The sequence below is a fragment of the Lipotes vexillifer genome, unplaced genomic scaffold (assembly GCF_000442215.2).
Source record: "Lipotes vexillifer unplaced genomic scaffold, Lipotes_vexillifer_v1.1 scaffold10, whole genome shotgun sequence".
NCBI classification, from domain to species: Eukaryota; Metazoa; Chordata; class Mammalia; order Artiodactyla; family Lipotidae; genus Lipotes; species Lipotes vexillifer.
This window is the reverse complement of record NW_006792541.1, coordinates 282,748-295,979: the sequence shown is the minus strand read 5'-3', so window position 1 is coordinate 295,979 and position 13,232 is coordinate 282,748. Positions and strand designations below refer to the sequence as shown.

The window sequence follows — 13,232 nt, the reverse complement described above, 5'->3', positions numbered from 1 at the left end:
AAAGAGTGTCTGGTGATGTTTCAGGCTATTTACCCATTGTTAACCTACTGGTCATTGACAGCAATGTCAATAGATTTTTAATCTTCTGCTCCCAGGGTCGTGGTCAGTCCAGCTCCAAGACATGACAGAATAATATGACCGGCTTTTATGGTTTTAAAGAAAAGTGAGGGAAAGATAGAGGGAACAGTGCTCTAAAAACTTATTACCACCTTCAGCTGGGACTTGAGTTTGAGTTTTTCTTCTGGCTATTTCCATAGTTTGACTTACTATGGAGTAAAATAGAATGCTGACTCTGAGTATCATTTCTCATACCCTCACTCATCATCATCTCAGGTTTATCGAGTACTTTATCATGAGGTTGTTCCTCAGAGCTGGGTTCTCTCAACAACCTGTTTCACTTTTTTAGCCGCGTTGCCCTGCATAAGACACATAACACCCTGAGCCTTAGTTTGGTCATCACCGAAATAGGGATAAGATTGGTCCTTGCGCTGCTGGCTCACAGAGTGTTCATGAGACTTAATTGACCAAGGAGATGTAAAGTGCTTTGATGAAAAGCGTGGTCTTATTAAGGGCTCATAAACATAATTTTGGACCACCTAGAGAAGATGGTAATTTAAAGCCTTGTTGGTTTAATACTTTAAACTATTAGAATTAATAGAAGTACTTTTTGGACTGTCCACAGTTTTACACCATGTGTTCTTTCTACCACTGGACCCCACCATTAGCTCCAGCTGAGAATTGATAAAAAGAACTTCTTAATGACAATGATGCCAATAGGGACTTGGCTTTGGAGCAGGGTTTTTTGTTTGTTTGTTTCCGGTATGCCGGCCTTTCACTGTTGTGGCCTTTCCCGTCGCGGAGCACAGGCTCCAGAAGCGCAGGCTCAGCGGCCACGGCTCACGGGCCCAGCCGCTCCGCAGCATGTGGGATCTTCCCGGACCGGGGCACGAACCCGTGCCCTCCGCGTTGGCAGGCGGACTCTCAACCACTGCACCACCAGGGAAGCCCCGGAGCAGGGTTTTATATTATCTTGGAAGCTTGGGATTGATACAATGTCAGTCTCGGATGCAGGAAGCTTTTCCAACTTTAGCCCTTAAATTGGACCAAAGTGGTAGTTTGGACTGTTTGCCATCTGATAGTGAATGGAAACTTTGAGCTCTTTCAAATTGTCTGCCTTATGTACTCTTCCCCATATGTCTCTTCCTCAAATCTCTCCAACTTTAATTATCATGATCATCATGACCATCATCATCTCTAACACACACTTCTGTAGTACTTAAAATGTATCAGGCAACTTTGTGAGTTGGAATTTACATTATGTTGAATTCATTTAATCCTCTCAACAGCCTTCTTCTAAAGAGGCTGTTGGCTCAGGGCAGTCGAAGAATTTGTCCGTGTTTCCGTAGCTAGTAGATTGCAAAGCAGGGGTTTATTTTTAAAATTTTTAATTGAAATATAGTTGGTTTACTGTGTTGTGTTAGTTTCAAGTGTACAGCAAAGTGATTCAGTTATACATATAATTTTTCAGATTCTTTTCCATTATAGGTTATGGGTTATTACAATGGATTATTACAATAAGCTATTGAGTATAGTTCTTTGTGCTATACAGTAGGTTCTTTTTGGTTATCTATATTATACAGAGTAGTGTGTATATTTTAATCCCAAACTCCTAATTTATCCCTCCTGCCCTTTCCCCTTTGGTAACCATAAGTTTGTTTTCTATGTCTGTGAGTCTGCAAAGCAGGAGTTTAAACCAAAGTAGTCTGGACCCAGATCTCATGTCTTAACAATTCTGCTGAACTGCCTATCTGGCATTGCTTCATGTGCCTGGTTCCAGGAATCCCCAGAGAGATTAAAGTTTTCTAAAAACCTACACCTGCTCTCTTGAGGGCTTAAAGGACCGTAAGACTCCATGCAGGGGCATTTTCTCAGTGTTTTAGTCAGTTTGGGTTGCTATAACAAAATACCATAAACTGGGTGGCTTAAATAACAGAAATGTATTTTTCAAAGTTCTGGAGGCTGGAAGTCTGAGATCATGGTGCCAGTATGGTCGGTGTCTGGTGAGGACCCTTTTCTGGCCTGCAGATCACCATCCTCTTGCTGTGTCCTCACATGGCAGAAAGAGAGAGGGTGTCCTTTTCTTATAAAGGCACTCCCATCATGGAGGCTCCACCCTCAGGGCCTAATTACCTCTCAATGCCTGGACCTCTGAATACCATCCTCCTGGGGGTTAGGGTTTCAGCATATGAGTTTGGGCGGGCACTCAGCAGCAATGACTTCTCTTCAGTGACCATCTGTTCTTCTAATTTCCTTCCTCTGGAACAGCCCTCCCTTCCCTAGAGTGCCCAGAAAGACAGAGACTTTGGGAGGAAATGCAGAGCCACCAGAACTGGCCAGTTGGGGACCCGTGGGCCCTCAGGAAGGGGGACCGAAACCCTCTCCCATGAGGAAGGAAGGGCCGGGTCTAGGGACCCTCAGCCACTGCAGTCTCCTCTGCTCCAAGCTGATGGAGTTGTGGAACAGCAGGAACCGAGGGCAGCCTCATAACTTAGAACCAGCGAGGCAGGCCCGTGCCATTTCCAGAGGTCACGCTGTGCCCTCGGGGCTGGCGAGAAAGTACAGGAGACCCAGGCCCTAGCTAGGTGGGACGGGCTGTGTAACTTGCAGACCACACAAACACAGGGCTCAGGCCCACATCCCAGCCCTGGTCTTCTGAGCAGGAAGGGGGGTTAGGTGCCGAACGGAATGGGTAAAACCCAGAGGTCTCACCTCGGTGGATCCATGTTCAGCAGCAAGGAGGATGTCTCAGGGCCATGCATGAAAGATATTGGCATGTGTGTTCTGCCCCACATGCAGACTTGGGACCTGTGAGGGGGACGCAGGAGGTTGGTGCGTGGATCCAGTTGTGATATGGGATGGCGTAAACAAAGGGAAAAGATCGGGACTGGCACATCCGTACACCTTTTTGTTGGCACCCCGGGTGCCTTCCTTAATTAACACTTTCTCCTCACCTTTTCTAGCAGCAGTGTCCTTGTGAAACGGATGTTCAGGCCCATGGAAGAGGAGTTTGGTCCAGCACCTTCTAAGCAGATGAAGGAAGAAGGGATGAAGCGAGGTACCGTTCCCGTTGAGGCCCTCCCCTGGTGTTGCTCCAATTAGGGATGGTGGTGCGGACATTTCACTGAGAAATGAGGGCCCATGTCCCTGTGGTTCCGTGCTAGCCTGGGGATGCTTTTATTGACACAGGAAGTCCACAGTCTCCTCCTTTGCTTTAAACCTTATCTTTTTAAACACCCTAAACAAACATTTATTCTTCCTGGGCACTGATTCTTTCCTTTACCTTGAGGGAAATGTAGTGAATATACTGACTCATCCAGCAGTGAGATATAAGGTTAAAAAGAAACTCGTGCTGTGGTTGACAGTACCCTCTCGTAAGCACCAGCAGCTGAGAATCCTTCAACAGATGCAAACGATTAATCACGGTACAAGTCAGGGAACCTGTTTTCTGTGACATCACAACTTACTCATTTTCTCTCAGTCAGGGATCTTATCCCACTTCACCGAGAGAATAAGAAACGAAGCACAGGCCCGTCAGTGTCTTGCTCAGCATCTCGATGCTGTGCTGAATCACTGTGCCTCCTGGGAGTAAGGGGAAAGGGGAGGTGGTGGCTTTTCTCCCCACATCCTGCTGTAGCCAACACACCAAGAGCTTCCAGAGACCTTCTGCTTACAGCACTGGACTTTTAATGAGTCAGGTTACCGTACGTCCACCATCTGCACAGGCTTGAGGTTATTGTTACTGAGGATTTTTTTTTTTCCTGTTTGTTGAAATGGGATTTGCATAATGGTTAAGAGCATCCCCTGTGTAGGCTCCCTCAGCCACATCGAGTCATGTGACCTTGGGAAGGTCCTCTGCACCTTGGAGTCCTCACTTGTAAAATGGGGTGACAAGAGTACCCACATCACAGAGGGAGGTTTGATGAGTTAATGTATGTAAAACACCAAACTCAAGTGCCCGGTACATAGTAAGCACTCCATCTTCACTAATATAATTATTAGTTTTATTTTTAGGCCTGGATCTAGTTAAGGAATATTATCATAATTGTGAATGAGTAATGAGCATTTCAGAATTCAAAGAGTGTAAATACCTGAGTAGTGCTAATTACAGTAGTAATATTTAAACCTATAAAAGGTTTTCCGACTTCACAGGCTCACCATCAAATATTCGAGTGCGTTTTGAGCTCCATTCCTGCATGCCTTTTATAGCTCATCCTTTAGAATGAGGGCAGTGTTATATGGAAATCAAGGATCACACGGGCCAAAGTAATAGTAGCTTACATCCATATTTAGTACATGCTGGCTGGTCCAAAGCTTGTGTTTTTCAGATATTTTGAGGTTGTGAAGTCTGCACAAACATTGCCATCAGGAATTGCTGTGACAAAATGCAAAGTTACAGCCTTTGAAACATCTCAGTCATAGGGACACATGAGGGCACTGCAACCTTCCAGCAATAGAGAACTCATTCTCCCAGGAGTGGCTTTTCTTTGGCAAAGGACAGTGGAGTTACTGAGCCCCTCGCCTGGAGCTCCTACGCTGAGCTGGGCTTTGAGAGGCACAAGGAGTCAGGGTCAGTGACAGTGCCCATTGTTTGTTAAAAGCTCTCCAGGACAGAGAATGACTGTAATTATCACCAATGCCGTTATTTGTTTTGCCTTTGTAGCCACTTCTCAGGGTGGCTCCCTCAAAGTCATGGGAGTCGGTTGCCTTTGTCTGTACAAGCTCTGGGATGCCTGATAATGGTTACTGCTATGTTAGCGGAGTGATTGCTATCCACAGATACACAGTTAATGAGAGCTGCCTCTCTGGGCAGGCCCTGGGGGTGAGCTCTAAGCCCAGCATGCAGGTGTGGCTATCAACAAGCCCAGCAGGAGATGGTGGCACTGCAGCCCATCAACCCGCTGCCATGCCCCCTTTAACCCATTCCAGGGGCTCCTACAGCAGAAGTAGCAGCCACACTATTTCAAAGACAATGATTTTCCAAGAAGAGGTCTGTAAATCCAATGGAAGCGGCACTCATTTAAATACTGGGCTGGCCAAAAAGTTCGTTTGGGTGCTTCGAACTTTTTGGCTAACCCAATAGAACATGGTTTGGGGTTTCCTTAGGGTCAGCCTGCTGGAAATTACATTTTTCTGTTGGGGGTTACAGGAAGAAGTTACAGAATGTTCATCTGTAAAAGCCACTGGTGGGAAGCAGTCTCCTGGGGCAGCTGCGTGGGCTCCACAGTCACGGCTTCCCGTCCCTTCTCTTTCAGTGCTTTTGTACGTGAGGAAGGAGACAGACGATGTGTTTGACGCCTTGATGTTGAAATCCCCCACCGTGAGGGGCCTGATGGAAGCGGTAAGCAATGAACCCCCTTCAGCCTCCGAGAAACCGGCATGTAGTCTCCTGAGCTGAAATCCATTTATTAAAATGCAGCCTTCGGGCTTCCCTGGTGGCGCAGCGGTTGAGAGTCCGCCTGCCGATGCAGGGGACACGGGTTCGTGTCCCGGTCCGGGAGGATCCCACGTGCCGCGGAGCGGCTGGGCCCGTGAGCCATGGCCACTGAGCCTGCGCGTCCGGAGCCTGTGCTCCGCAACGGGAGAGGCCACAGCAGTGAGAGGCCCGCATAGCAGAGATGCTTAAGCCAGTGCAGCACCAGTCTTTGAACATGGCCCCTCGCTCCTTGCAGTTTCTACCTTGGGAATTGGAATTATTTTCCTTTAAAGGATCCCTCGAGCTCCTGAGCTGTTGGAAGAAAAGGAAAAAAAAAAAAAAAAAAAAAAAAAATGCAGCCTTCGAGATGGCCCTGGAATGAGCTTTCTCAAGGAAAAAGAAAAAGCAGAGATTTATGGGGACACTGATTTCCACCCTGTCTGGCTTATTATTAGCATCTTAAGGAGAAGGAAGCTTTGTAAAACTGCCAATTCCCTGTCAGTTTAAGGCTAATCAGAGTAAGATGCCACAGAGAAAGTTTAAACTGTGAGTTTCCATTTGTCTCTTTGCATGAAACCAAATTAGATATGTTTAACTTCCAAATCTATACAGAACAAAAACGATTAGGAGGTGTCTTGCCAGCTGCGATAGTGTAATCCAAAATAAAATATGACCTCTTTTGGTTAAGAAAAAAATATAAATTGCAGAGTTATAAAATGATTTAAGTAAGATTCTGAAATCTCTCCCTCCCTTTTCATCCCCTGTTTACTCTAGCATTACCCAACCTGGGCTCAGGAAGTTATTGTATGTTTTATCCATGTATCATCCATCTGAATGTGACTCTACATTGAAAATGCTGTCTGACTCCCCTGTACAACCATGTTGTAGAAGGTCCAGGGTTTTTGTGGTGATGAAGACAGCAGGACTGCCAAGGGACAGTCTAGAATTTTTGTTGGTCTGGAAAACTGCTGCACTGAAACAGCATATTGGGCTACAGAGTAATATGTGAAAATGTGTAGGACAGTGACTATAAGTGAAATCATACACTATGTTGTCTTTTGTGGATGGTTTCTTTCACTTTGCATAACGTTTTTGAGGTTCATCTATGTTGTAGTATAAATCAGTACTTCAGTCTTTTCTATGGCTGAATAATATTCCATTGTATGGATAGACCACATTTCGTTCTTCCATTCACCAGTTGATGTTTTGGCCCCCCCCCCCCCCCAACCTTTTGGCTATTGTGAATAGTGCTGCAAAGAACATCCAGGTACAGGTGTTTGTTTGAATACTTGTTTTCAGTTCTTTGGGCTGTATACTGAGGAGTGGAATTGCTAGCCAGACACGTAAGGTCACATTGTATAATCATACAATTTATAGGAAATATCAAGGACAGGCAAATCCACTGAGACAGAAAGCAGATTAGTTGTTGCCAGGAGTTGGGTGAAAAGTGAATGAGAAAAGTCTACTTAGTGAGTTTCCTTTTGGGGTGATGAATTGTTCTGGAACTACATAGTCCTGACGTTTGCAGAACATTGTGAATGTACTAAATGCTACTGAATTGTACACTTTAAATGGTTTAAGTGGGGAATTCCTGTGATATGTAAAAAAATTATTTATTTGTTCACCTGAAAATTTTTTTAAAAAGCACAAGAATGTTACCAATGTGGTTGGCATTGTTAGGCAATTCAGAGCAGGGCATGGAGGACCACCCTCTAAGAAAGACTTGGCTGGAGGGTTTGGTAATCTCTTCTGTTCTCAGGATCTGACACTGGCATGGAGTTTGTTGTTACTGAATCTGCCCCCCACCCCATAAAGGGAAAACAAAACCAGAAATGAACACAACAAAAAGTATCATCTATCTCTCTTCAAATGAACTAGGATTTTTTTAAATGACCCTAAAATGACTGGAAGATTGAGCTACAGAAGCCCTTTGAACAAATTTCATACCTTTAATCTGGCCTTTAAGATATATTACTGAAACTGACCTACCTAGGATGGTGGTGAAGCTGAAAATTACTTCAGCAGCTGTTTTGAATGCATATTCCCAGTCCTCAACCCCAGATTCCTGTTCTGCTGAAGTGGAGGTGAGGGAGGGCGGTGGAGCAGCAGTAGTTTACATTTTTTTGCCTTTTTTTTTTGCGGTATGCGGGCCTCTCACTGTTGTGGCCTCTCCCCTTGCGGAGCACAGGCTCCGGCCGCGCAGGCTCAGCGGCCATGGCTCATGGGCCCAGCCGCTCCGCGGCATGTGGGATCTTCCCGGACCGGGGCACGAACCCGCGTCCCCTGCATCGGCAGGCGGACTCTCAACCACTGCGCCACCAGGGAAGCCCAGGAATCTGTATTTTTAACAGTTCTTCAGGTTATTCTGAGATCAGCCAGGTGTGAGAACCACTGACCTAGGCCATTACGCCTTTTTCCTTGGCGTCTTCCTTTCCTGTTTGTGACATCTGGCTAGTTCTACAAGTGTTCTGTAGCTGTGGCCTCACTGGACTACAGTGGGGTTAAATGTCACCTTCACTTCCACCCAGACAATCCCTGAGTTAACTCTGCTTTTTTGTTTCTCTCTTCCCCAACAGAATGTAAAGTTCATGAGAACAGGGGCTTTGTCTCTTGCTGTCTTCTGTGTATCCCCAGGTGTTTGGGCATATATATTTGTGGACTGAATTGAGCATCCACTGTGTATGTACCACCATGCCAAGTGCTATGGGAGGCATGTATTTCACATGCATTGCTTCACTTGAGCTTCACTATATCCCTGTGAACTTGGCAGGTCAGATGTCATCACCGTCATTTACAGATGTGGGGCTTCCTGAGCTCCACAGAGTGGCAGAGCCAGCTTAAGCCCTTGAGCAACTTAAGTCCACTTAGGGAGATGTCCACACATGAAAAGTTATTACAAGAAGAATAACCATTCCAAGTCATAGCTCACAACAACTAGAGGAAAGCAGCTTAGGCAACAGTAAGCCATCAGGCAACAAGTAGTGTGTGTGACGGTTGATCCCACACAGTCAGGGTTCAAATCCGAGCTCTGACACTTCAGCGTAGTGTGACCCTGGGCAAGTTACTCAACCTCTTTGTACCCCAGGTTCATCGTTTCTGAAATGAGAGTAATAATAATATGGGATATTATTATGAAGATAGATACTGATAAAATGAGATGTAGGGTTGTTTCGAGGATTAAATGAGTTCCTATACAAGGTGTTTAAAGTAGCACATAGAAACACTGTATATAGGGAGTTCCCTGGTGGTGCAGTGGTTGAGAATTCACCTGCCGATGCAGGGGACACAGGTTCGATCCCTAGTCCGGAAAGAACCCACATGCCGCGGAGCAACTAAGCCCGTGCGCCACAACTACTGAGCCTGCACTCTAGAGTCCGCGAGCCACAACTGCAGAGTGCACGCGCCACAACTACTGAAGCCCACGTGCTCTTAGGGCCCATGTGCCACAACTACTGAAGCCCACACACCTAGAGCCCGTGCTTCACAACAAGAGAGGCCACCGCAATGAGAAGCCTGTGCACCGCAACAAAGAGTAGCCCCCGCTCGCCGCAACTAGAGAAAGCCCGCGTGCAGCAACGAAGACCCAATGCAGCCAGAAAAATAAAATTTTAAATACAGAAACACTATATAAATGAATATATATATATATGTAGTAGACGGCTGTAAGTGCTATGGGGTGGAGAGGCAGATTGAGATTCCCTCAAACCAAAGGGGCTAGAGAAGGGGGTTTTCCCCTGGTGAAGCTGGCTGGGTGCACAGGGAAAAGGTGGCTCGTGGCCCCGGTAGCACCCTCTTCTATGCAGCTGAGTCATTCATGCATGGAGATGCAGGCCTGCCCTCCTTCTATTGACAGGTCAAATGTAGCCCCCTAGGAAGTATTTATAGGCAAGAGCCACCCCTTTTTCAAAAGCGCACCTTAGAGCCCACACTGAACAGTTTATAACTCCACATAAAAGTCATCGGCCTCCAGAGCTGGCGGTTGTGTTGGATGCCTCTAGACCAGGCAGACAGAGTCCTACATTGGTGAAAACCAATGGAAATCTCTAGTTCTGCCTGTTACATATCTGAGGTTTCTGGGCAAAGAGAACTCTCCACAAAGTAAAAGTCTAAAAGTTCCAGATCGTCAGATAGCCAGTATCACACTGATGAGATATGTCTTAGGGGTCCTTAAAAATATTGATCATGAGCTTTTAAAAATGACGGACATATACGAGCAGTTCAGACTACTTGAAAAACACAAAGAAAAAACCAAGCAGTCCTAATGCCCCCGCTCTGAGAACTATCACGAAGCGTGTGCTTGCCACGCACACGGAAGGGGAGTGTCGTGGTGACACCATCCAGCTCCCGGGCAGAAGGATTCCTTCCGTAATCTCCCGACAGATGGCCAGCTTCCTCCACATGCTATCCTGCACGGTCTCGCTTCTTTCCAGGCTTCTGGATTTGGCAAAGCCCACTTCCTTGCCTGGCGTGGAGGCAGAGGACGCCGTGTTAGGGTGGCATTTTATCCAGCTGCCTCTGCCCTTGCCTTTGCCAACTGCACAGAGGGCAGGGCTTTGTCCTCCTGGAGACCGTTGCCCTCGGCAGCCTGATGCCCGTGTCAACTTTGCCAGTTGCTTCTTGGTACTGGATGGGGTCCATGAGCCCTGCTTCAAACAGGCCCATCATATGCCCCTTTTCTCTATGAGCTTAGAATCTGAAACCAGACCGCCAGACTGTTACCTTTTAAATCCTGTCTCTGCCACTTCCTAGCTGAGGGACCCTGATTACTTAATGAGTGTTAAGCATGAGTTTCCTTGCCCAAGAAACAGGTCTCCTCAAAATACCTATTCTGTTGCAATGATGTGAGAATTGAGCGAGTTAATAGATGCAGAACTCCCTGTGCTGATATGCTAAGCACTTAGTAAGCACTCAGTGAACGCTGGCTACTGCGCTACTTTCGGCAGATATGCAGGTTTATGGAAATTTCCTGACTGTTATCAACTGTTCTGTGAGCTTAGGTATATGCGTTCATGCTTTGGGAAAAACTGGGAGTCAAACCCCTGAAAAGAGAAGAACCAAGAATCAGATTCACCTCTCTTTCAGAAAAGGGGGACTAAGAGATATGAACTTGCTGACGTTGAGTCGAAAAAGGAACACGCTTTATTTTTCCATTTCATTTAAAAAAGAAGTTCCAAATGACACCAACCAAAGTTCAAAACCCAACGCTTGCAGGCCAAGCAACTCGCAACGATAAATGTTTTGGTTTTTATTTATTTTACTTTGTAGTTTCCTCTTTCTCTTTAGTTTTGCAGTTGGATTAAGTCACTGTTTTTCATCTTTTCTTGAAAGTTATTCTTTACTTTCCCTAAATTGTTTCAGTCTCTTCTCCTTATTGCTCTGTGATTCCATTATGTTCTTTTTGCTTCAAGAATCATTATTTAACACTTATTTCACATTCCCAGTCCATTTAACTATATATAGGTAGTTATACATACCTATAACTCTATATATCTATATACAGACCATATATATCTATATGTATATACATTATGTATGGATATATAACTATAGATCTATAGTTATATAGAGAGTATATATAGTCTGTCCTCGTGTGTGTGTATACATATATATATATTTATGGTACAACACTGATTGCTTGTTTTCTTCCCCCTTTGCTTTGCTGAAGTCTTTGTTTTGATGCATATTCAGTTTAGCTAGAGTTCTTTTGTGAGTATTTTCCTCAAATGGAATATTTGGGTGAAATGCATTTCTTACATGCCATTCTTTAACCTGAGAAGTGAGGGAGAGCTTGTTGGTGTACAGAATTCTTGGGGTAAAGTCCCTTTTTTCAGTAGTCTGTAGGGGTTATTCCAGTTTGGTTTCTAGTGCTACAGATGAGAAGACTGAAGCCAGGTTCATTCTTTTTCTTTTCTTTTTTTGGTAACTTGTACTTTCTGTCTGGGAGGTTCCAGGATGTTGTATTTTCATTACCCTTGGAGATCTGGCACTTTTCAGAATGGCCAGATGCATGGGTCTTTTCTCATTGATCCTTCCTGGGATTCAGGACACCCCTCCTATCTAAAAACATGGGTCTTTCCTCTGTTACTTGTCTAATTGTTTCCTCTTCTCCATTTGCTCCTTTTTCTCTGTCTGGTACGTTGGATATGGTCGCATCAGATATGGCTGTCTGTTCTTCAAACCTCTCTTTTTTCCCTTCATGATTTCCATCTATGCTATGTGTCTTTGCTCTGCACTTGAAATGGTTTTTCTAATCGATCTTTCCTAACGCCGACTGGTTTGCTGGATCGACCACCTGGCCTTCAATTCATTTATTGACCTCTACAGATTTTTTAGTTCAATAATCGTATATTTAGATCAGAATTTTATACTTGTGTGCTGTACAGCAGTCTTCATAAGTGCTCTTTTATGTTCTGTTCACACGGATGCCGTCCACATAAGTTCTGTCCATTTTCTTTGCTGCCCACAGGCCGTGTTATTTTATGTGCTGGGCTCATTTGGGCTCCAGTATGGCTGTGAGGCAGTTCCATCAGTGACGGAGCAGTGATGTGCGACAGGCAGGCCATTTGTTTCCCAGTCTCCCTTTGCTGTCTCAGCCCTCGGCCCACCTGTTCTGCTCCTTTGGGGCTTGGGGGAGGGGGTGGGGGTCCTTCCTGTGCAGTGTAAGGGATGGATGGGTGGGAATCTGATTCTCTGGAGAATAAGCTCTTCCCAGGAGCCAGAGCTATCCCCCTTTGTCCCAGGGCTCTTTGGCGTCTTTTCCTAGCCCCTGCTAGACTGCCCAGTAGTCCAAGTCCCAAACCTCACCTGCCCTAGCTGTTTGTGAGCCCTGCCAGCCACTGGGCTCACAAGAGGTGGCTGGATTGGATTTGGGAGAGAAAAAGCATTTTGGGTAAGCGTCTCCAGAATCCATCTCTAAGCTATTATTATATTACTTTATATTTATAGTTTTATATTTATAAAACTGAATCATGGTCACTGTAAAAATAAATAGTACAGAATTGTACAACGTGAAAAGAAAAAGAATCTCCTTGTTTCTGTCCATTCTTCCAGGGTAGCCACTGTTAATAGATTGGTGGGTCTTTCAGATATTTTCTATTTACTTACATATATATTTTAAAAAAAATACAAGTGGGATCACACTATATACACTGTTTTGCAATTTGTGTTTTTTCACTTAGTATGTTAAGGACACTTCTTTTCATATAGGCATCCTGCATTTCTTTTAATGATTGCATGACGGCGTGGTTTTCAAGTGTGCAAATATCAAAATGTGCCTAATGAATGTTTGTTATATACAGTTATCTGTGTTATGAACAGTGATGCTTTGAAGAGCTTTGCATACATCTGAGTGTATTTCTGTACACCAAATTACGAGATGTGGACTATTTGGGTCAAAAGGTATATGCCTTTGAAATTTCAATAGCTTCTGCCAAATTTCCCTCCAGAAAGGTTGAGCTTGTTGCTCTCCTATCTATGGGCTATGAGAGTTGCTGTTTCTTATCCTTTGGCTGGCACTGTATTATCAATTTTTCAGTTTTTGTTAGTCTCATAGATTAAAGGTAGTATCCTGCTGTTGTTTTTTTTTTTTTGGTTTTTTTTGTGGTATGTGGGCCCTCTCCGTTGTGGTCTCTCCCGTTGCGGAGCACAGGCTCCGGACGTGCAAGCTCAGCGGCCATGGCTCACGGGCCCAGCCGCTCCGTGGCATGTGGGATCTTCCCGGACCGGGGCACGAACCCGTGTCCCCTGCACCGGCAGGCGG

General features: G+C 45.2%; 1 protein-coding gene across 1 annotated transcript in view; it reads left to right on the top strand.

Moving 5' to 3' along the window:
• GRHL2 (grainyhead like transcription factor 2) overlaps positions 1–13,232 on the top strand; it is a 119,678-nt gene that overhangs the window by 102,960 nt on the left and 3,486 nt on the right. Inside the window, exons 13-14 of the mRNA XM_007465739.1 lie at positions 3,021–3,115; positions 5,313–5,398. Of these exons, the coding sequence (XP_007465801.1) occupies positions 3,021–3,115; positions 5,313–5,398 (181 nt within the window). The remainder of the gene's footprint in view (positions 1–3,020; positions 3,116–5,312; positions 5,399–13,232) is intronic.